This window comes from Neophocaena asiaeorientalis, unplaced genomic scaffold (genome assembly GCF_003031525.2).
Source record: "Neophocaena asiaeorientalis asiaeorientalis breed wild unplaced genomic scaffold, Neophocaena_asiaeorientalis_V1.1 scaffold15, whole genome shotgun sequence".
Classification (NCBI taxonomy): Eukaryota; Metazoa; Chordata; class Mammalia; order Artiodactyla; family Phocoenidae; genus Neophocaena; species Neophocaena asiaeorientalis.
In genome coordinates, this window is record NW_020185328.1 from 9,899,928 (window position 1) to 9,925,401 (window position 25,474).

At 38.0% G+C, this 25,474-nt stretch overlaps 1 protein-coding gene across 1 annotated transcript in view; it reads left to right on the plus strand.

Annotated features, from left to right (window-relative positions):
* Positions 1 to 25,474, plus strand: part of AK5 (adenylate kinase 5) — a 226,893-nt gene that overhangs the window by 10,886 nt on the left and 190,533 nt on the right. The window contains exons 3-5 of the mRNA XM_024734553.1: positions 975 to 1,142; positions 5,061 to 5,230; positions 5,324 to 5,437. Of these exons, the coding sequence (XP_024590321.1) occupies positions 975 to 1,142; positions 5,061 to 5,230; positions 5,324 to 5,437 (452 nt within the window). The remainder of the gene's footprint in view (positions 1 to 974; positions 1,143 to 5,060; positions 5,231 to 5,323; positions 5,438 to 25,474) is intronic.

Genomic DNA, 25,474 nt, shown 5'->3' on the forward strand with positions numbered 1-25,474 from the left:
GACTAGGCAGTACTTAAGAAGGTTCCTCGAGGGCAGGGGTTGGCAAACTATGACCCATGACCAAGTCTGGCTCACTGCCTGTTTTGTTTTGTTTTATTTTGTTGTGCGGTACGCGGGCCTCTCACTGCTGTGGCCTCTCCCGTTGCGGAGCACAGGCTCCGGAGACGCAGGCTCAGCGGCCATGGCTCACGGGCCCAGCCGCTCTGCGGCATGTGGGATCTTCCCGGACCGGGGCACGAACCCGTGTCCCCTGCATCGGCAGGCGGACTCTCAACCACTGCGCCACCAGGGAAGCCCCTCACTGCCTGTTTTTTATAAACAAAGTTTAATTGGAACACAAGCACATCCATTTGTTTATTTGTTTATTGATTGATTGATTGATTGATTTAATTCTTGGCCATGTTGGGTCTTCGTTTCTGCGTGCGGGCTTTCTCTAGTTGGGTGAGCGGGGGCTATTCTTCATTGCGGTGCTCAGGCTTCTCATTGTGGCAGCTTCTCTTGCAGTGGAGCACGGGCTCTAGGTGCACGGGCTTCAGTAGCTGTGGCACGCAGGCTCAGTAGCTGTCGCTCGTGGGCTCTAGAGCGCAGGCTCAGTAGTTGTGGCACATGGGCCTAGTTGCTCTGCGGCATGTGGGATCCTCCCGACCAGGGTTTGAACCCGTGTACCACGCCTTGGCAGGCGGATCCTTAACCACTGAGCCACCAGGGAAGTCCCCATTTGTTTATTTATTGTCTACAACTGTTTTCCTGGCTAAGTGGAGTATGAGACTCTCTGTTCCTCAAAGCCCACAATGTTGATTATCTGGCCCTTTAAGGAAAAGTTTGCTGACGACTTAAGGGGACAGGAGTCTTCTTCCAGTTGAAAAAAATCAGACTCATTTCATTTTTAAATTTCTTCAACTGATTGGTTAAGTGCAAAAAAATGTTTTATTGTGCTTTTTTTTCCGTTTCAAAGTTATCTTACTCTTTTGCAGTAATGCCTGAAAATTCAAACTTTCCTTATCGACGGTATGATCGGCTCCCTCCAATCCATCAATTCTCCATAGAAAGTGACACAGACCTCTCAGAGACTGCGGAGTTAATTGAGGAGTATGAGGTCTTTGATCCTACTAGACCTCGACCAAAAATCATTCTTGTCATAGGTACGAGGACAGAAAGCAAAATTTTCATACTGTTGCTCACTTTGTTTATATATTTACATTTCAAAAATTATGTCAACTATACATCATATTTGCAAATAGTTGGATAATGACAAACAATGGAAACAAAAGCTTGAGAGACAGTAGATGGAAATATTTTTAGCATACTTTTCAATAAAACATATATTGTTATAATTATATAATCTAATGCTTATTGCACTTTTATAGAATCTCATTACAATGTCGTAGAAATTCTCTGTAATAAATGAAGATTTACCATCTTATGGTTTTCATTTGCTTAATTTTTAACGTAGATAGCTGAATCCATTAGAAGTTTTCTAAACATGATGTGTTTTTTCCCTTTAATTCAACAAATTGAATTTTTATTCACTATTAACTTCAGAGCAAAAAATAAACAACAATAATAATATGTTGGTAAAGATTCATGTAAATGAATCTTCCTTATGACAGACTGGCACCAATGATAAAATCTAAGTTTGTTGTTATTAGACAAGCAAATCTAATAGAATAGTGTTTTACACAGCACGTAACATCTGAGTATTAATGAAAATAACAAGGATAATAGTTAATTTTTTAAATTGCCACTATGAATCTTACGTTGAATATGAAAATATCAGTCTGATGCCATTTCAGAAGGATTAGATATTAAAAATGTCTTAAGTAATTTTGCAGAATGCATTTTTGACCACTTTTGCAAATTCTAACTTCCTCAAAAGCTATAAAATTTTGAAGAATCCTGTCAACATGAAACATTTGTAGTCATTGTCTCACTTTCCAATTTGACTCAGCTTTCACAAAGGTGACCAAAAGCAAAAATCTAGCATAAGATGTTAAAGCTATTCTAGCCAGTAACTGTTAACCGAGGACCAAATGTATACAGCCCCCAAACAAAGAAGTACTGCTCCCAGAAGATGTAACGATGATGGCAACTGGGGAAAAAACATGCAAATAAACACACCAAACTAGAACAAGAATTTAAGTTCACCAGTCTAGAAGGAGGGATATTTGTACATCTGTAAGTGTAATGAAAATAAAATTGCAAATATGTTTATCCCTGAATTGTTATATTATAGAAAAATAATTGTAAGACGAGAGTACAGAAATCAGCTTTCTAAAAGTCAAAATATTCTCATGGTTTATGGCAGCCACTATTATGCCATAAATCTCTATCTATTCTTGAAGGTGGAATTTTTGTGTGTGTGCTTAAAAATTTGGGGTTCTTACCTAGAAGACAAGGAAATGCTTCATTAAAAAATAGAGCTTCAGGTGGAGAATAATTGGAAATTATTTCACCTTTTTAAAATGAGGTATTCTTTCATTTTTGTTTTTCTTGCTGTTAGTACAATATTGGTGATTATTATCAGGATAAACAAATGAAGGCTTGATTGTCCATGAAAAAGGTGTAAAACAAGTTGTTCTTGTATAAAACAGCACATATATGTGAATTTTTTGTGCATTGTGAATTTTATGTGAAAATGATTAAACTATTTCAGTAAACTAAGATCTGTGGAGAAGATATAAATGCTTAAATCTCCTACACTTCACAGTTCTTTTTTACTCAGTAAAATCAGCTTGCTTCCCAAGGGTGTGATTTTGGTTTTAGACTTACACTGTGTGTTGTAACATTTTATGTATTACAAGAATGATACAGAACCAATGAGTGTAAATAACTTTTAGAGGACTGAGATAAGAGAAGAGCAGAAAAAGTGAATCTGAGGTTATCTGAGAAAATTGAGACAATTTTATGACTTTTGAGGAATTATAAAATAATTGTACCTGAACCTTACAAATTTTTATTAGTTCCAACCTGAAAAAGAGTGGGAGAGGTACAGATATCCACATCCAAATAAGCAAAAATTCCCTTCTGGCAATACAGATTTTTTTTTTAAAGGTAACCTTCTTGGCACAGATATTAATGAATCTCTCTTATGTTAGCATAATCATAAAATCTAACAGTTAGATGGATCCTAATATTTATAAGTAGTAGAATTAAATAAATATAGCAAAATTAAACTTACTCTGGTTTCAGGGAGAAGAAAGTAAGATTAGTTTGTTAGGAAGCTCCGGTAATCAAACTCATCCAATAAATTAATGCTCTTCTCTGTCAATTGTGCTAATCGTATTTTTTTGTTGTCTGCTAATGCCTCCATTAATTGACAAAAAAATGTTTTTCCTTGAAGGTGCCATAATTTTCTTAGCATGTCTGAATTTTTAAAAATTCAATATGTTCTCTTATTTTGATGATTTGTCAGATCAGGTGTGAAAATATGAAAGATAACTTTCATTCTTCAGGGATCAAATTAGTTTGAATTTGTTGATGGCATTGATCATGTAATTATTTGTCTTCAAGCCAGTCCATGGTTTGCCCATGGCTTAATAGGCCAAGAGCAGCTACTTGGAACCAAAACTTTTCATTTGTGAAGTAATGAATTTAATACAGTAGTAATTTATAATGGTAAGTCTAATAGGGTTGGATTTAGAGTTTCTTAGAAAGACAATGTCAAAAATGCAAACACATTTCTATCATAAGTTTAATAAGGCAATGAAAAGGCAAAAGCCGGTTTTATTAGGATCATTATTTGGGATTGAGGTTAAGGAAAGGGTCTCAGTATACTAGTTGATCTTGGAATTATGCACATTAAAATTTTTAAAGAGGAAATAACCCCTAGCCAACCAAGTTCACTCACTCAGAACTCTTCTTACAAAATCCAGAACAAAGCGAAGCAAACACCATTCTTTTTTGCTTATGTTATTTGCAACAAGAATTTCTTAAAATATACTAAATAATGGTATGTAAAATGATTGCTACCCCCCAGAAAACTTGATAAATTGAATTAGTAGAGAGAACATCAACTCACTTTTCTATTGAATTTTTATTTTTAATATTGCTTAACCAATTATAATTATGTTTCAGTGAATAGCACCAAAAACGATTCATTACTTATTATCATTGACTTTTTAAAATATTTTTTCTGCAGTCAATAATTTATGATTAAGTATTTAAAAATATTTTATTTTTATAATTGCCAACAAATAACAAATCAGACTGGGATGATTGTTATGTGCTTTATTTTGAAATTTGCTCAGACTTTAGATTCCAGTTAGTCTAGGTTGTCTAGAAATATAAATTTACTAAACTAATGTAATGTGGTTTGGAAATAAGATCTGAGACATACATTTTATGATTTTTTAGTGCTTATGCTTTAAAAAAATAAATGGCAGTTACTGATTATTGGTATTGATTTATGTTGCAAAATATTGATTATTTCATGCTAATGTATCACAAAATCAAAACTATCGTGAGTTCTATGAAATTGTTCTGCCTTAAAGATCTCTTCCCTTCACTCTGCGTATTTATTGCATAAAACTTCTTTTGAATTTTAAAGGATATAAGGCAAGGAGATGGATGAACAGACAATTCAAAGAAAGATTTAAATAAGCCATGTCAATATTGGTGTGGCTTTGGTTAAAACTAATTTTTACGTTTCACGAAACTGCACTTTAACTCTTTGTTCGGATGTAACACATTTCTGCCATTGCAGTCATTGTTTTTTGTATATCATAGATTCTTCTTTGATTACAGAGGATAAAAGTATTAGAGTTTACACAGAAAAACGGAAGCGCTTTCTTTCAACTGCATTATTCAATTTTTAAAACTAGTAGTTTACTAAAATCGGTAAGGGGAAAAATGTCTCTTTCATCTAATACAATCAATCACGACAATTCTACCCTTCCCTCGGCTAAATCTACACCTTCTCTGCATTCAGAGGTAGCACTGAGATGCCACAAGTAGAATGGTTTCTGCCCTGGTACTGCATCTCAAGATGAAGATAATAGTTGTATGAAAGGGTGTTTCTTATTGTATCAGAAGGTCCCAATTTTGCCTGTTTTAAATGATAGGTGGTCCAGGAAGTGGAAAGGGTACTCAGAGTTTGAAAATCGCTGAACGTTATGGATTTCAATACATTTCTGTGGGAGAATTATTAAGGAAGAAGATCCACAGTGCCAGCAGCAATAGGAAATGGAGTCTTATTGCCAAAATAATTACCACTGGAGAATTGGCCCCTCAGGTACTGTTGTATAATTTGCTTCTATTCTGCAAAGATTTTTATACTTGTGAGTATAAGTTTAACTGTGGTTTTTCATCTTTTTTCTTAAAAAAGGAAACAACAATTACAGAGATAAAACAAAAATTGATGCAAATGCCTGAGGAATTGGGCATTGTTATCGATGGATTTCCCAGAGATGTTGCCCAGGCTCTATCTTTTGAGGACCAAGTAAGAATGTCTCCTTATCTTTTAAATGACCTTGGTTTTTTTTTTGCTTAAATATTTGAGATTAAAAATATATATATATATTTCTTGGAAGACTTGCTCTTATTTGGAATGAATTCTAATCTGAAAATGAACAAGTACATTCATTTGGGTTGGCAGAAGGTCATTTCGTTGGCACACATGCTTAAAAACTGAACGCAGTCTCTGCCAAAAAGAAAAGATAAAAACCAATAATAGAATTCATTATTTTTTTAACAAAAATGCACATCTCTCTAACCTTTACTTCAGAATACTTTCCCTAAGATTGTATTTTTAATCTTTAATCACTTAAAACAAGCCTTATTCAGTACTGCCTGGGGATGTAAAATATCACCCTACACTCACAGCTAAGGAAGCCCTCTTCACCGGTGTATGAAACACTAAACCACCTGTGTATAACAAGGCAGGGTTCAGTGTGCCAAAGTTTACTCAAATTTGAGTAGACTATGCCTGCTCAATACCCAATAATCTATTTGAAAGAGAAATAAATCAATTAAAATATTTTGTATATCTGTTTAATCTTTGTAAAGCTAGTGTGTCTAATTTTTCATTGAAAAATGAAATTACAAAATTAATTACAAAAATAACAAATTTTAAGTCCTGGTGTAAAAAGCGAACGTCCATTAATGCCCTTCTTCCATTCCACTGCCCATCCTCTCCTGAGACATAGAAATAGTGTTAAGCTTCTTATATATCCTTCCAGGCCTTTTTCTATATACTACACTTTTACACACCCAGGCATGGACATGTGTCCATGCTCATATACAAATGCAGTTTTAATTTTCATAGCTATTTCCAAACTGTCCTCCAAAAAGAAATTTCCAAGTTATAGTCCCATCGATGTTGAATAACAGTATATTTCTCCAGACCCTTTCCAACCAGATATAATTCATATTTAAAATTCTTGCCAACCTGTTAAGTAAGAAACAGTATTTCACTTTTTATATTTATATTTCTTGAGTTATTACTGAGGTTAAGTATATTTTCAGATACTTATTCACCATTTGTATTTCTTCCCTGTGTGAATGCCTGCTTTTCTTTGCCTATTTTTCTACGAACTTGTTTTTCTTTTCCTTATTTAGAGAAGCCTTTAATATATGACCGATATTATATCAAGGAGAACTAAGTCAAATAAGTTGTCAGTTTATGTCTCATACAAAAGAAGTGTGGAGTTAGGCAGTTCAAGGCCAAAGATGGCTTCATGAAAGCTGTCTTTGAATATTCACATTAACTGTTTTGGGGATGCTTACTGTGCTGGAATATCTTTCTCCCCTCCTCAGATCTCTCCCTCCCACAGCAAGTCCAGAACCTCTTCTTACTCAGCTTACGGGCTTGGTTCTTATTGCTCTGGCCTTGAAGAGAGAAAAACTAGAAAAATCAATTTTTTGTTTTTGCTATTGCTGCCAGATGATATTGCTGTTGAAAATGGGTACTATGTCAGCCATTCCATGTGATTCGTGGCTACAGTGGAAGCATGAGAGCCAATCAGGCAGGAATTCACACCCAAACCTGGTCCACACTTCATTTCAAATGAAATGCACTTGGCGAGTACAAGCAGAAAAGCTGAGTGATTCTTTCTGTCTATCGCTTTTCAAACATGCTATGTCTCTTGCTTCTCCCCTGGATAATAACTCAGGCAGATCCTAGAGTTTTCCTGGTCACAGATAGTTTCATTTTTAGGTACTAAAAAGCCCAGTCCACAATTATATCTCAGTAAAGCTGGAAAAAAAATTAATAAAAAAAAGCCCAGTCCAATATAAATCAAAACTTCAGTTTCTCATTCAGTTTAACATGTCTGCTATCCTCAGCTTGGGCCTGGTTCAGGCTCAGAAACCTAAAGTGTTGTCTCAGAATCCTGAAATTCTTCCTTATGTTGCAATGGGGCAAGTAGTGAGGAAGGGGCAGAAAATGCATGACTCTCTAGCAGCTCTCTCTGCACACCTGATCAATCTCCACCTTCTCTTCTATAGCCTGGTCATGAGTGATGGGCCTTCACCACAATGGGTGAAGGGTCACGGTATCAGTTTGGGGACACCTGCTAGCAGGTTCCATGAGATGGTCTGGTATCTCTCTGTAGAATGTACAGTCACTTGCATTTACTGTTCTGAGCCACACTTCTGAGGCTAGAAAAGTCCAATGTAACATTTTCTTAGGTTGCCACTGTAGCAGCCTAGAGGTTCTTGCCCCCTCAGGCAGTCCAGTGGTGTCTGAAGTTGGTGCTGCCTTTGATGAGCTGCAGGAGTTCGGAGAGTGCAGAGGCAAAGCTGCAGGGTTTATGTAAAGCAAAGTGTTAGGGTCAGCGCCTATTACTCCACACCCTACGTAGGCTTAAGCTCCTGTGATGTCATTTTTTGGGCTACCATTTCTGACACCAAATGTGTGGGGAGTTTCCACACCAATTCTCCAATCCTCTGACACCAACTAGATGTCCAAGAATTGAATTCAACTCTGACACTAAATATCTGGAGTTAGCACAGACCCTGCAGGTTAAGGCTCAGTCCTACAGGACTGCCCCCCGCTTCAGACATCATTCAAAAGTCCTAAGGTCACCTGTATTCTCTCCAAACAGCTGTAAATTTGGAGCTTTCCATGGCATCCCCCACAGATTTGATAATTCACTAGACCAACTCACAGAAATCAGGAAAATGCTTTATCTACATTTACCAGTTTATTATAAAGAATACAACTCAGAAAAAAAAAAAAAAAAGAATACAACTCAGGAACAGCCAAATAGAAGAGGTGTGTAGGGCAAGGTATGGGGTTGACGATGGCAGGGACCTTGCATGCCGTCTCTGGGTGCACCTCCCTCCCAGCACGTCAGTGTGTTCACAAACACAAAGGCTCCCCAAACTTCATTGCTGAAGAGTTTTTATAACTCAGTCTTCAAATCCCCTTCCCCTCCGTGGAGGCGGGGGAATGGGGCTGAAAGTTCTCACCTTCTTGTCTCATGCTTGGTCTTTCCAGCAAACCAACTCCATCCTGAGGCTATTCAGTGGCCCTGCCCTGAGTCACTTCATTAGCTTAGACTCAAGTGTAGTCAGAAGGTGCTAATTATGAACAACAAAAGACATTTCTATCACTCAGGAAATTCCAAGTGTTTTAGAAGCTCTGTGTCAGGAATCAGGGACAAACACTAAATATATATATTTTATTATACCACACTCCTCAAAGTTTTTCTTTAACCAGCTTTTATTTTTTTACTGAACATGTGGACATGTATAAACACACAGGCAGAAATTTTTCCCCAAGACTTCCTCACAGGTCCAGAACATAAGAAGAGATGGATTTCTGACATCAGCCATATACACTAGTGATGGTAAGACCATTGTAACAAAAAGACCTATGGATTTCTGACATCAGCCATATACACTAGTGATGGTAAGACCATTGTAACAAAAAGACCTAACACTTAAGTGGACAAAGAAGTGTATTTTTTTTTTCTCATAGGGAAAAATGTCAACATGAACAGTCCAGATTGACTGGGCAGCTTTTCTCCTTGAGATCATTTAGGTTTTTTCCAAGTTGTTGTTCTGCCACCTCCTAGGCCATGTCATCATCTGTCTGATCGAAGCAGGGTTGCCATCACCTATGGGTTCCAACTGGCACATAAGGGGAAGAGAACATGAAGGTCTGAAGTCCCAGATCTGGAAGTGACATCCATCACTTCTGCTCACATGACGTTGTTGAGAATTTAGATGTGTTGTAATTGTAAGGCAGGCTGGGAAACTTAGTCCAGTTCTATTACTGTGGAAGGATGGGAGAACTGACTAGCAGCTTCTACGCAAGTTTGCCCCTCTGACCATCCAAATGTCTCCAGGCTCCCTTCTTCCCACACAGAATGTACTCACTCGCTCCCTAAAGAACACAGACCAGAACCCCATCATCTAGTTCAAAAGTCGAGAATCTTTATTGATATTCAGTTCTCTCCGTTCGGTCCAGATTTGATTCCTGATCACAGACACCTATAAACATCAAGTTATCTAACCTCCCTGCCAACAATAAGCAATGGAGGAGTAATACCAGAAGAAGGGAAATAGAGGCTTCTATTCAGAAAAGGGAATTTGGGCAATATAAATGGTAGTCTCTGAACCACAGCAAATAAATGCTGTGAGGCAGGGATTGCCAAGGGTCTCTGCCCTGAAAGTGGAGTGATTTCCTGGCTTAGCCCATTGGCAACTCCATTTTCTCTCTCAAGGAGTAACTCTTTGCCTGTTCTCTTCTGAGTCCCCTGGCCCTCTGAGAAGTTCTCCTTATTGTCTATTATTCTGCAGGGTCACGGGTCACATCAAAGTGATGTGTTGGAGACTTCGCCTTCCTTAGGGGAGGTATTTTAAGTGTGAAAAATACACAAGCTTTTTCTGGCTAGGCTTATAGTTGCTTTGCATTTTCTCAAAAATTTGGTAAGCTTCTGCTCTTTTTGCTTGCAGGTAGTTCCACGTATCTGTAACTACATTCAAAGTCCTTTTCTGGACATATCAATAGATATTAAGCTGCTTTGTTTGTTTTCTCATCTTGATGGCAGTTACTTTCAGGCCATATAAAACAACAGGCTTGGGTAGGAAGGCAACATTCTTAGTCTGGGATTTGCCTTAGGGCTGGGTCCCTACTTTTGGAAGGAGTTGGGTAGTTATTGGGAGTCCTTTGAACAGCACTAGCCATATATTCTGCTGTCTAGAGGTATAGAAGCAGTTGGCTTTTTCAATCTTATAAGGTCTTAAATTACCAGATACTTTCGTTTTTCTTTATCTGCTTGCAAATTGGTCAGTTCTTTCTTGGGCTTATCTTTTTCTTGTTATATGTTGCCAAACACAACAGAGAACATCAACACATACTAACATTCTAGCTCTTTCTAGCCATTTCATCTCTAACTATGGGCTCCATAAGAACATGGTCTGCCTTCCAAGTTATCACAATAGTTATACCAATCATTTTGCAATGGTATAACAAGGGTCACCAACTTCCAATCTAAAATATCTGTACCTTTATTGCCCAAGAAAACCAATACCATATAATTTAGTTTTTGATGTGGTAGTGTCCTACTCATATGACTATTGTCTGTATTTTTTAGAGTGAAGCCAAGATGCTATAATAAAAAGACAGTGGTACACTGGAGTAACACAGTAACTTATTTCTCTTGTATGTGACAGCCTCTCCGTGAATGAGAGCCCTCATTCATTCATAGCTTCAGTCCTCACATTCATTCACAGATGCAGGTTCTTTCCAACTTATCGTTCTTCCAGCCCCTAGAGCAATGGTTCTCAGTTTTTTTAGGTCATAAGACTCTTTAACACTTTTAAAAATTATTAAAGAATTCAAAAAGCTTTCATGTACATGGACTATATCTGTTGATATTTAGCATATGAGAAAGTAAAACTGAAATCTTTAAATATTGTCATTAAAAATTACAATAAATCCATACAGGTTAACAAAGATAACACATTTTTATGAAAAGCAACCATGTTTTCCAAAACTAAAAAAAAAAAAAAATAAAATGAGGGGGCTTCCCTGGTGGCGCAGTGGTTGAGAGTCCGCCTGCCGATGCAGGGGACGTGGGTTCGTGCCCCGGTCCGGGAGGATCCCACATGCCGCGGAGCGGCTAGGCCCGTGAGCCATGGCCACTGAGCCTGCGCATCCGGAGCCTGTGCTCCGCAGCGGGAGAGGCCACAACAGTGAGAGGCCCGCGTACCACACACACACAAAAAAAGATATGAGAAACATTGCTTTACATTTTTACAAATCCCTTTAAGTTCTAGCTTAATATGAGAGAGCTGTGTTCTTATGTCTGCTTTTGCAGTCCAGCTGCTATGATATCACACTTCATGTAGCCCCTGGAAAACTCCTGTACATCTGTGAGAGAATGAGAGTGAAAAGGCACACAGTTTCTCAGTGTTAGTATGAAAATAGTTTTGATCTGTTTCCTCCCTGAAAGGGTTTCAGCAATCCCCAGGGGTCTCGAGAGCACACTTTGATAACCACTTCCCTGGGACATGGTTGACATCTGCTTGGTGAAAGCTAGGTCGCTGCCATGGTTACTTCCAAGTGGTTGGAAGAGGGAGAAGAGTGGAGAAGGTATGTGCTCAACTGCTTGAGTCCCAGACCCCAAGGCAGCACACATCACTTCTCACAGTCCATTGATGAGGACTTAAGAAACATGGCTACGTCTGAGAATAGAGTTAAGTTCTGAGTTTGAGTGAGTGAGATTGGATATATGAGAAATTCTCAACTAGATAAATACAGTTTTAAAAAATGCTTGGAGATAAAATAAAAAATGCTCAGAGGGCTGTCATCCTGCTTTCGTAGTGAATTGACTTGACAGATTCATAATTTGATTTCCTATTCCTAAGGGAGACAAATTTGATTTGCTTCTAAAGGGGAGTGATTTAATTTTAATTAACAAATTTTTTTCTAAGCATTAGCATGCTCATGCAAAATAGTAAAGAAAATGTGGATGTTTTCCCCCGGAATTAATGACTTGAAGCTTTTTTTTTTTAACGTCTTTATTGGAATATAATTGCTTTACAATGGTGTGTTAGTTTCTGCTGTATAACAAAGTGAATCAGCTATACATATATATATATATATCACGATCTCTCAGGACATCGTATTTAAATGGTAGTTGGAGTTAGGCTTCTTTACTAACGTGTCTGATGCTTGATTTGGGAGGAAGACTCAAATAGCTGGGGTCTGGAACAGCTGGAGTTCCTCAAGCATCTTTTCCTATCCCATCACATGGAGGTCTCAGGGTGACTGGACTTCACAGTAGCTCAGTGCTCCAAAGGCATGTCACCCAAGAGAGCCAGAGGAAGCCCTATCACTTTTTCTACCCTAGCTTCAAAGGTCATGCATCACATTGATCACTTTCTGTTTGTTAGAAATTAGTCACTAATTCTCCCATATTCAAGGAGCAGGAACTTAGAATCCACTGTTTTTTTAAATTAGGAGAGTGTCAAAAAAAAACCCCAAAAACTTGTCAGCATGTTTTAAACCACCACACCATGACACTCAGTAAATAAATACCCACTCATTCTTCACTTTGCTCACATCTGTCCCTTCCCTTCATTTCCTTTCTTCCTAGTCTTTTCGTGCTACGTGCTCACTTCCATCTATTGTCTTCACTTTTCCACCTTTCTGGTCCTTATTCTCTCCACATCCAGTCTGTCTTGTGTCCTGTGACCAGATTAATCTTTCTAAAAGACCATTGTCATTAATTCATTCTTCTGGTTGAAAGGCTTTAATGCCAATTACTATCCACGAACATGTTTCTCCCTGTATGGTTTGTTTCAGAATCAGGTACGTGCCTTGCCAAAAAATGTGCATTGTTCAAGTCCCTTCACAGAATTACTGGATTAGAATTTTTCGTGAGTGGAACCCAAGAATCTGCAAGTTAACAAGTTAAAAATCTTTAGCAAAGCTGATTCTTAAGCACACTGAAGTGCAAATTGATTTAGTGTTTAACAGCACATAGCAAAGGTTCTCAGCCATAGCATGTTGCTATAGTTATGAAGCAAGCCTGCTGTTGCTAATAATACTGAAGTTCTGAAATTAGAGCATAAGCCCACAGTTATCCCAATAATGTCATCTTCACTAGTCTTCACACTTGCTTTCTTGAGTGGGAGAGAAATTCCTTAGAATGGGAGGAATTTCACATAAGCTGTGTTCTCAGTATTAGTGTCATAGGGTTCTTGGGTCTCTGTGAAATCACTGCCCCGTGCAATCTGATCTGAGATGGACTTGGCTTGTCTTACCATCTCTTGAACACTTTTTGCCCTTGCTGTCTCGTTATTTGTCCCTCCTTGATAGTCATTTTTTGCTGTTTGTCAAATCTCACCCTCCCCCGGACACCTTCCCTTAGGATCCCAAGTCTTGGAGATTTCTCTCTACTGTCAGCTCGTTGAGCAAAATATTTTACTGTCTGTAATATTTGTATAGCACTTATCATATAGTACCTTAAATTGATAACTATTCGTTCTTTAGATTTCTGTGTCAGTCAGGTTCCAACAGGAAAGATATAGAACATGCAAACAGGCTAAACAGAAAAATTTTATTAAAAATTATTGAAAGGGGGCTTCCCTGGTGGCGCAGTGGTTGAGAGTCCGCCTGCCGATGCAGGGGACACAAAAAATTATTGAAAGGGTATGTATAGGACACAAGGAAACTACAAAGGATAGTTCAATATCACAAGGCTGGTAAAAGTGGGATCGGTTACCATCCCCAGGCTCACAGTGCAGTAAGGGGAAAAAGTTCCTTGAACTCAGAGAAAAGACATATATGAAGAAGGCTTCCTTACCGAAGCCTTGACTTTCAGTAGAGAGAGGTAGCCAGCTTATGATAAACCCAGAGGACCAGAACCAAGGGAATAGGTATCCAGACTTTCATCTCCTCCCTTTCTCTGATCTCCTCCTGATGTTGACCACAGCCCCAAACCAACTGAAAACCACAGAGCGACAGAACCCGTTGATTCATTCCAGAAAGTCAGCCAGCCAGGGCCCAGAGTTGGTGAGAGAACGGTGGAGAGTGGAGCAAGAGAGGCAAAGGGAAAAGATACTGCACAATTACAAATTCATTAAGGCAGAGAGTCTTGCATCTACTTTTTGTCATCCTCACAGCCCTGTAATGAGCTACTGCATATAGTCGTTGTTCTGTAACTATATCTTCATTTTTTATGCCAGCACCCATTGGTTTTATTTGCCCAGAATGCTTGATAAGGATGAGTGATAAAAGGCTTTCCCAATGTTAACATTTTGTATTTTTTGCACAGTGATTCATTCAAACAGAAACTCCTGTATTTCCTTATTTTTCAGGCCCAATTCCCTTAATGTCTTTAATAGAAAAGGCCAGTTCCTTGAGAAAATGCAGATGCAGTTATAATTTGAGTCTCCTCAGTAATTACCAAAAATATAAATTTAAATTAAACTGGCTGTCATATGTTTTGGAAGCCCACAGTACTCTTCTCAGATCCAACCAATTTAGCCTCACTGACTCTAAGCACATCACATTCTGTGTAGAGTAAATATGTGCACAAGCGTGCCCTGTGTTATGAGAAAATAAGGTCAGAGATGCTGAATTTCTATGAAGAATAAACAGGGTCATTGTTTACATTACAAAAGGACTCCTACCTTTACAGAAAGATTCAACTGGGATTTTCATTATTTGGGTAGAAACAAACATACTTTAGTTTTATAATAGTTGCTTTTTAAAAGTAAAGGCACAGGGGCTTCCCTGGTGGCGCAGTGGTTGAGGGTGCTTGCCGATGCAGGGGATGCGGATTCGTACCCCGGTCCGGGAAGATCCCACGTGCTGCAGAGCAGCTGGGCCTGTGAGCCATGGCCGCTGAGCCTGCGCGTCCGGAGCCTGTGCTCCGCAACGGGCGAGGCCACAACAGTGAGAGGCCCGCGTACCGCAAAAAAAATAAATAAAATAAAGGCACAGACAGGTTGAAAATAAAGGACAGAAAAAGATATACCCTGAAAATACTAAATATAAGAAAGCTGGGGCTTCCCTGGTGGCGCAGTGGTTAAGAATCTGCCTGCCAATGCAAGGGACACGGGTTCGAGCCCTGGCCTGGGAAGATCCCACATGCTGCGGAGTAACTAAGCCCGTGCACCACAACTACTGAGCCTGAGCTCTAGAGCCCGCGAGCCACAACTGCTGAGCCCACGTGCCACAACTACTGAAGCTCACATGCCTAGAGCCTGTGCTCCTCAACAAGAGAAGCCACGACAATGAGAAGCCCACACACCGCAACGAACAGTAGCCCCCGCTCACCGCAACTAGAGAAAGCCCACGCACAGCAACGAAGACCCAACTCAGCCAAAAATAAAAATAAATAAATAAATAAAGTTTTAAAAAAAAAAGAAAGCTGGAATGACTTTATTGGTATTAGGTAAAGTAGACTCTAAGACAAAAACTCTTAACAGAAATAAAGAGAACACTTCATAGTGATAGAAAGGTCAATTCATCAGAAAGATAGGAAAATTATAATGTGTATATACCTAATAAAAATGTTTCAGAATATGTGAATCAAACAGTTGACAGAAATAAGGTGAGAAACAGACAAATCCACACTCATACTTGATAATTTTAACAATCCTTTCTCGTTATTTCACATAAAAACGAGACAAAACATCAGTAAAGACCTGGAAGATCTGAGGAACAATAAACATAACTGGAATACAATATCCGACAACTGCACAGTAGACATTGTTTTCAAATGCACAAGGGACCTTCATGAAGATAACCTATATACTCAGCCATAGCACAAGTCTTAATACATTTTAAAAGCTTGAAATCTTATAGAGTATGTTTTTTGGCCAAAATGGCAGAAAAAGCATTTGACAACATTCAGCATTGGTTTATGTAAAAAACTCAGCAAATTGGGAATAGAAGGGAGGAACTTATTTATTTATTTAATATTTATTTATTTATTTATGTGGCCGCACCGGGCCTTAGTTGCAGCGCGAGGAATCTTTAGTTGCGGCATGCGGGATCTTTAGTTGCGGCATGCAGGATCTTTAGTTGCGGCATGTGGGATCTTTAGTTTCACCATGCAAACTCTTAGTTGCGGCACATGGGATCTAGTTCCCTGAAAACTCTTTTAATCGATAAGGGGCATCTATAAAAAAACCAGTAGCTAATATCATACCTAATTATGAAATATTGAGTGCTTTCTCCCTAAGACTGGGAAGTGCAGAGATGTCTACTTTTACCAGTTCTATTAAACTTTGTACTGGAGGTTCTAATAATAGCTAAGACAAGAAAAATAAATTAAAGGCATAAATATAGAAAAGGAAGAAGCAAAACTGTCGGTAGGTGTGTATGATATGATTGTTTACAAAGAAAATCCTAAGGAATCTACAAAATGACTACCAAAACTAATACATTTAGCAAGGTCACAGAATACAAGGTCAAGGTACAAATCAATTGTAGTTCTATATATTAGCAGCAAATTTCTATTTATTATAAAAATAGGGTGAGCCATCTCTGGCTTATTATTTAACTTCCCATGATGATTCCTTATTAAAATATTGACTTAGAAGGGTATCTCTATTCAAATACATAGTCATTGGTACCACTCTATAAATGTGGATGGGACAAAGGATAATACACTTGTGTTTGTTTGCATCAAAAAGGTAGTAGTGACTAATTTTCTAATGTGGTGAGTAGCACTTGATTATTGCATTTAATCTGGTGTAGTCTTCAGTTCTCTCTTTTGTATGTGTGTGAATCATGGCCAAAAAGAAAAATCTCCCCATTCGTGCTTTAAATAATATCCTCCATGAGTACACAGATTCACAGAAGTACAAATTTTAGAGGCTACTTTACCCTGCATATCATAACTGGTGGTCTCTGCCTCTGGGGTTCTGAGTCATTCCAGAGGCAAACAAAAGCAGGCAAAATAAGCACTTTCTCAATCAGCTGACAGCAAAAGTACAGCTTTTACTACATGGAAACTCTTAGCATTTTTAAAAAACCTTTAAAAAGAATCTTTGAATTAAAAAAGCTTGGTAGTACCAATCTCATTTTGTAAATGAGAAAATTGATTCCCAGAGAGGTTAAGTGACTGGCTGGATTTCATAAATCTAGTTAATGTGAAAGCCAGAGTAACTCTTGAGCTAGAAGAAGCAACCCACACTTCTATGCCCAGTGCTCTTTCCACCCAACTATATTGTCTCCCTGAGCAATTGAAAAGGTCAAGTCTAGTCTCAAAGGACTGGGTTGTACCCCGCAAAAGAACCTCTTTAGACTTAGATCCAAAAGGCAGTCCCAAAACCATTTTGAACAGTGGACAACATATTAAAATGACTTTTTAATTCCCCAAAGGATCTGTTTTGAAGGAGAAAGCACATTTAGCTTTATTAGTTCTGTGATGTTTACTTCAAAATCATTGTTTGTCTTCATAGTCATTTCCGCATAACTGTTTTTCAAGCATGTCTAAGAGTTTTATCAACAGTATATTGTCTGATTCTTCTCTGCCGAGTAAATGTATTTGTATTTAAGAGAATAATTTTGAATTACATATAATGAAAACCTCTTTAAAAGTACCAATTGTTAAGCATTAAAGCAAGTTATTAGAACCAACCATTGATTCTTCTTGTCTAGAAATTTTTGGAAATTCTTTAATATTATTTTTGCACACACTGAACACTCAATATTTACTGAATGAGTGAGGAAATGAGTAGGTGATAATAAAAGGATAATAGTTTAAAATCCCTGGTGGGCCTTTTCATATCCATGGTTCTTTGCTTTCTATTAAAATTTAATAATGAGCCTTCTGAAAACTCACCCAAGTATGTTGTATTTGAACTACCAAGTATTCTAATATATATTATTCTTTCAGCTGTGTGTATGTATACATGTGCATGTATGTGTATACATACACAGGGATAGGTAGATAAATAGACAGATAGATAGGAGGGAGAGAAATATTTGGAACGTGTTTCCAGCTCAGATTTGTTTCTTCCCAAATCACCCATACATTTCAAAGCACTAAATGAATAAAGATATCCTGTTAGAGTTATTATATTTCAGCGCTCTGGCTCCCTGTTAGAGCAGAAAGGCCAAGATGAAGGCAGTTGCTGTGGCCAAAAAAGACTCAAAAGTCTGGTTTCAGCTCAGTGGCACCAGGACAGTTTGAAAAGACCCATTTTTACAATAGCTGTTGTCTTCTAGAGCCTTAGAAAATCACTCATTTACTAATGGGAAAGTAAGCTAAAGATCAGCCTGCTGAAATGGCTGAGTAGAATATTGAAAGTGGAAATCAACCATTCTGGGAAAAACTTCCTTGGTTTTAATTTTTTAAAAAACCGTCTTCTCTCCACCACTACTTAGCATTGAAAATCTAGTTAATTGTATTGCTTGTGTGTGTGTGTGTGTGTGTGTTACTCATTGTGACTATAGAATGAGATTGAAACTAATTTTTATGTGTGGTTTATGGAGCCACCTCACTAATGTGTATAAACCAGCAGTGACAAAAATATTTCATCTGGTGTACTATATTCAAATGGTAATGGCTCCCTGGCCTGCTATGTTGAGAAAGATGTTGAAGCTGAATCCGGAGTGGTATGATCATTAGCAATGATGAAACTCTGCCCGTTCCAGATAGAAAGCTTCCAGATGGGCCATATCTGAGGTGTATAGACTCGAGATTATAACACTTTGAATTCCCATCCCAGATGTTCTAAAACACTGAATCTACTAAGCCCATTTATTAGATCTTTAACGGAAAAAAACATATCCTTTACCCACCTCCTAGAAGTGGGGTTGCATTTAAGGAGCAGGGGATAGGATGGGGATACCCACAGAGACTACTCCTGGTTGTCAGAAAGACTCCTGATTTCACATATAGTGCTGGTCACTTCATTGGGTAGTCTCTCAGCTTAGCTCAGTACTCTGGATGTAACCATGGCCACCAGGCCATCAACTTCTAAAATAAACCTTGAGTTCATCACATTCTGTTACATCAGAGCAATTTAGAGCTGGAGGCCAGATTATGAGATACATTATTAATACAAAATGCAACTATTATACTTCTGGTGCTTGGTAGTATTCAACAAGATCTCACTAAGTGAATGAATAAGTGATAGAAGAGGAATTTCATTATATCAGCAGGATTTCTCATAGATCCAGTTTTGCTTACCAAACATAGACTTGGATATAATTTCTTCATTTCTTCCTCTCTCTACACACTTACCCCAGGAAAAGTAGAGCCCTGGAAAGTTTCTGGCGAAAGAAGATATCCCTTTTAGTCATTTGGTATTCACATGGGCCACAAGCTTCACAACTCCAGGCCCTGTTCCGTGTCTCTGCTGTGCCCTGCCCCTGGATTTCATTTTGGAACTGTATTCCAACATAGTGGAATTTCCATTGTATTGAAATAATACCTTATGTCTGCTTCCACATTGGGATTGGGAGATCCTCGTGGGCAAGCACCATGTGTTGCCCCTTCTGCATCTCCTTCATCCAGTATGGTAGTTGGCTCATAGTAGATGCTCAATATATGTTGAACTGAACACCTATAAATGCATTTCCAAGTAGTGCTAGAACTCCGCTTATCAGCGTAAAAAACAAAAAGAAATGAATGAAAAAAGAGGGATCTAGTTAACCACTGTGGGAACATATTAAAATAGTTAATAAACACTTACAGATTGAATGAGTGGAAGAATGAAGGAATCTTCCTTAGTGGTTCTCATACTTATGATGTCCGAGAAAATCTTAAAAACAAGATGTTCTAAAGATATTTTCTCAAATTCTGACTGGAATTTGGGTCTTACTTAATGCCTCAAAGATTGTCTGAGGATATGAGTGTAAAGTACTTTCCATCATTATCTATATGAATCAGAAGAGTTACTCTAAAATAAGCTAAGCAGAGAGAGAATGTAATGCCTAAGGAAGAGAGGGAAATACCATCCCCCCTCCTCCAGCTACTAATAACTTAATAGTCTTTTCTAAATTTCCTTGGAGACAGCCTTTGTGTTTAAGTAAATGCTAAGCAATCAACATAGCTAAGTGTGAAAGAGAACTGTATTCAGCATGCTCTTTTTTTTTTTAACATCTTTACTGGAGTATAATTGCTTTACAATGGTGTGTTAGTTTCTGCTTTATAACAAAGTGAATCAGTTATACATATACATAGATCCCCATATCTCCTCCTTCTTGCGTCTCCCTCCCACCCTCCCTATCCCACCCCTCTAGATGGTCACAAAGTAGTGAGTTGATCTCCCTGTGCTATGTGGCTGCTTCCCACTAGCCATCTATTTTACATTTGGTAGTGTATATATGTCAATGTTACTCTCTCACCTCGTCCCAGCTTACCCTTCCCCTGCCCCATGTCCTCAAGTCCATTCTCTACATCTGCATCATTATTCCTGACCTGACCCTGGGTTCTTCATAACCATATATTTTTTTCTTTTTTTTTAAGATTCCATATATATGTGTTAGCATATAGTATTTTTCTCTTTCTGACATACTTCACTCTGTATGACAGACTCTAGGTCCATCCACCTCACTACAAATAACTCAAACAGCATGCATCTTCTTTTGAAGTATTAGCTTCTTTCAAGCCACATGTATGAAGATAACTTACACTTGAGAAAAAGATACCAGATTTTTCTTTGGACTGATACCAAAGCTGAAGGGCAAAAAAGTATTTCCATCTAAACTTCAAATAGAAATCTTCAATAATGGCTTTTAGTGGTGAATTTTCAGCCTGTATTCCACTCAGTAAGTCTGCGCATGGAGTATTAATGGAACTATCACATAATATCTTATCTACTTTACATTCCCATATCAGTTACACTTAATATACTCTTGAATTTCATTTTCCTCCAAGAAATGCTTTTAAAAGATTCAAAAATACGCTTTTTGCTTTAATTTCTGAGTCACTTTTCTAATACTTCCTTTGAATGGATGCAGTATGTCTCAAACCATAAAATCCAGTTGTCTAAAATCGGTAAGTCAGGGAGAAACTGCACTGTTCTTGCTTTATAAAATGAATATATTTTATCTTATTTGCTGCAACCAAAAATATACTCTGTATTTAGCTCTAACAGTTGTTTTTTTTTTTTTGGAAAACTGATTGCTATGCAGTAAACCAGACAGGGATTTGGACCACATGATCATTAAGAATCCTTCCCTCTCTTCTTTGCTTCCATGAATTTAGAATGTAGTGGACAATATAAATGGGGTTTATGCCCACATACCAATGACAGGATCTCTTGGATAGTTATTCCTATTGTCAGTATTATGGATTTATATATTAAATGTTTGTAAAGAGGCAAGTTATAGAGAGGCGCTGGTTTAGAAGTTGGCTAAGGGTGAGCAATAGCCACATGCTGAGATCTTCCACTTCAAGGTCTGTCTCTATGGTGATTTTCTTGGCTGGGTCTGGCAACATCAGCCAACATCATCATACAATTGTTTGACTGCCTTCTTAATAGATACTGTTTTCTGTGGTCTACTCAGTCCTGTGTCACATGCAGTAGTAATGAAGAGTGCAGAAACCGACCACTATGAACCAGGCAGGAATGGCTCAACCCACAGGTGTAAGAACAGCTGTTGTATTTTTAGACTCTACCCATTTGTCTTCATTCCACTCTCCCCTCCAATGTCAGAAGGTCTTTTTGTTTTATTTCAGGGTCGTTTGCCTAATGCTGGCACTACTGATTTCTCCTATTTCCTAAATGATCATTAAAATCAAGCACATCTATACAGACAGTATTAAGAATAATGATCGTGTTTTACATTGTACTTTATTTGACCTCTATTCATAAGGGGCACATCATTGTAGACAGTTCAGGTTCATTAGCTCTTCCATTAGTTGATCTGCTTGCCTTCAGTCTCTCCCTATCCAATCTGCCCCCTGCACTACCATTGGCATTCATTCTAAGGCACAAAATAAAACGTGTTACTTCCATGTTTATAAGATAAAACCCCAACTGCTTATCATGGAAAGCAATGCCAGCCCATCTAGTCTTGGTTTACCTTTCCAGAACTTCAATTTCTGGCTCCCGATAGGATCCTAGTAAATATTAAGTGAATGAATAAATAAATGAATGAAGTAGATGCCTGCATAATCAAATTAGTGCTGGGGAAAAAATATCTTGGAAAAAATAACATTATAAATTTACATTCATTTCCATATTGTCATCCTGGTATATATTAAATAAAACCTTATTCTTTTCCTCTTCATTAAATTCCTCCATCTTGGCAGCTTAATGTACTCCAATTGCTTTTATTGAAATGAAGATTTGCACCATAAAAATCAAACCACAGAAATGTACTTTTCATAAACTAATGATTTTTTTTGAAACCATTAATGATATACTCTGTTCAGCAGATATCATTAATTTGACGTGTGACAAATTATGAAAAGACAGAGTAACGTAGATAACTATTTAACTAAAGTAGTGGAAGCAATATGCATTGGACTGTAAGAGATTACCATGGGCCATGGAAATAGATAGAATAGAGTTTTTCAATGAGAAATGCCCAAACTATAAAAAATAAAGTTTCACATACTAGCTTTCTCCCTAAGTGAAACGAAACGATTACTTTCTTTCATTTTTGTGCTTAATCATATTGATCCACTTAGGATTTTTATTGTTTTTATTTTACTTTTAAAGAGTCTACAACTTCATTACGTTACTGTTTCAAGCACTCATGTCTATATACAGTGTTTCTTATGATATAAAGCAAAGGTTAGAACATAGTTTCCTGGGTCCCATCTCCAGAGCTTTTGATTCAGTAGAATGGAGTGGAGCTCATGAATTTGCATTTCTAACAGGTTTCCAAGGATGCCCATGCAAGGGCAGCTGGTGTAACAGCTACTCTCTCAGTAACAGCTGTAGGGTCTTCTGCACATTGTTATCAGAGTTTGCCTCAGTGAAACAAATTTCATTTAATTCCTGTAATTTCACGCAATTGTAACAGTAATGGAAATCTGGAATGGCAGTTTTCTTGTAAAAAAGAACGCTTAGGGAGAATATTTTAACTGACATCCAGTATTATAAGAATAGCCATATGGAAGAGGCCCTCCTCTTTATTCTCATATTTTTTTAAACATTGTGCTAGTCATATAGTATTATAAGTATTGTTTCATCTCAACTACTAAACCGTAGCTCCTTAAGCTCAGAGAAAATGTCTTATTCCTCTTCCTAATCAAAGCCTAATACTCTGTACTGATCATTGGAAATATGAGAGGTTAAAATGATATTTGGGGAACAAGCAAACCTATCCTTAGTCTACTAGTCCTCCACCACGATCCCTAAATCAAATACGTGCAGGGACAGCAACTAACAGCAAAAGAAATGTATATTCTTTTTTTTTTTTTTTTGGTACGCGGGCCTCTCACTGTTGTGGCCTCTCCCGTTGCGGAGCACAGGCTCCAGACGCGCAGGCTCAGCGGCCATGGCTCACGGGCCCAGCCGCTCCGCGGCATGTGGGATCTTCCCGGACCGGAGCACGAACCCATGTCCCCTGCATCTGCAGGCGGACTCTCAACCACTGCGCCACCAGGGAAGCCCAAGAAATGTATATTCTTTTACTGTGAAACTTTGTCTTTAAACCCAGTGGGGCCCAAGAGTACCATCTGAACCACATGGAGAATTCCTTTCCTCTAGGCTATCAGCAGCTTAGAGCCTAGGACCAAATCAGGCCAGGAGACCTCCTCCAACCCTAATCCCACCCACTAAATCTCAGATTGTCACAGTGTCGCCACAGAAATGTTCATCCAGAGAATGCCATTGGAGGAGAAGACAGGAAGTAGAGCCAGGAAGCCATAAATTGTGCCAGTGTTTAGAGGTGCCCAATGCAAGCCTTCTGAAAATTAAGTCCAGCCGATCTCACTAGCTGCACTAGAAAGAAGCAAGTTCAAAAAAAAGATGAGCAACAAAGAGAAAGAGAAATGGGTATTACTTCTCAACCTCTTGGAAGTAAAAGAGAGGATCTTAAGTGAGAGAAACCATGCCCCTACCTAAGACTGTAGCTCAGTGAAAAGTCTTGCTCTGACCAACTTTGGCCACACCTTTCTCCTCAAAAGTGAAGAGGATGAGGAAGAATGGAAGAAGAGTCTTGAACTTGTTTTCCTTAGAGATTCACATTATCCTACTTCTTGTCCTTTTCTGTAAACCCAAGGGTCTTAATGTAATAGCTCAAGTCGTGGAGTTTATAACCAAGTTGTGTGGTGCAGAGCCCATGCATGTTAATTGGGAAAAGAGAGCAGACCAAGAAAACAGATGACAGAACTTCATATTTGCCAGGGTCCCAGTTCATCTGTTCCTGTGTCTAGAATTTTCTACTTGTACATGTCAAACTTAATTTGGAGAGATTCCCAATCAAGACATTAATTGCTTCCCCTATCCTGGAAAAAAAAATTGCCTACCTGTTTAGATGGTCTCCTCTCTAGGAGGATGATGTCTAAAAGATTCTCATCTTGTGAGCTGCAAACTTCATGCAAAATTTGGGTGTTGCATTCCTCTTAGGCCCACATGCTGGCTCTTCTCTATGAATTTCTGGTCTTTTGGAAAGACTACTCTTTCCTCTCCTTCTTTCTCTAGTTAATCCTTTATTATCTCCAGATTTCAGCTCAATTGTCAGTTCCTCATAGGAGCCTTCCATAATCTCCATGATAAGGTTGGATCTCCCTATTGTAATATTCTCATAGTAGGAGCTACTTACCACAGTTATAGATTTATATTTATCTGTGCAATTCTTTGATTAAAATTTGTCTCCTCCAACTGGCCATAAGCTCAATCAGGGAAAGAACATACCTGATTTGTGGTCATTGTTAGTCTTTGGTGTATAGAATAGAATCTAGCACATAGTAGGTACACAGGTTTTGAGTGTGCTGTTTGATGAATTATCACAAACTTGCTCCAACCGTTATATATTCTTGCTAACATTTGATATTGTTGGTCTTCTTTCTTAACTTTAGCCATTCTGGTGGGTACGTATTTCAATTTGCATTCCCTGGATTATTAATGATGTTGGCACCTTTTCAATTCATTAGTCATTTGGATATCCTCTTTTATAAAAATACCTGATCAAGTTTCTTGCCCATTTTTCTATTGCTTTCTCCTTCTCTTATTAATTTGTAAGATTTCTTTTCATGTTTTCAAAACAAGCCTTTTGTTGATTATATGTGTTGCAAATATCTTCTTCCACTATGCAACTGACATTTTCATTCTCTTACTAGTCTATTTTAATAAGTATATTAGTGTTTTTTAATTTTAAAGCCATCCAATTTATCAAACTTTTCTGTTATGGTTAGGGTGTTTTAGGCTCTATTTAAGAAATCCTTGTCTTCCCTAAGGTCTAGAAGCTATTTTCTTATATGTCAGCTTCTCAAATCTTTATCATTTTACTTTTCACATTTAGATCTGAAAATCCATTTGGAATGAATCTTTGCATATCCTATAACATAGGGAGTCAAGAGTCATTGTTTTCCATATGAACATCCAATTGACCCAGAACCATGTATTGAAAAGACCGTGCTTTCCTCACTGC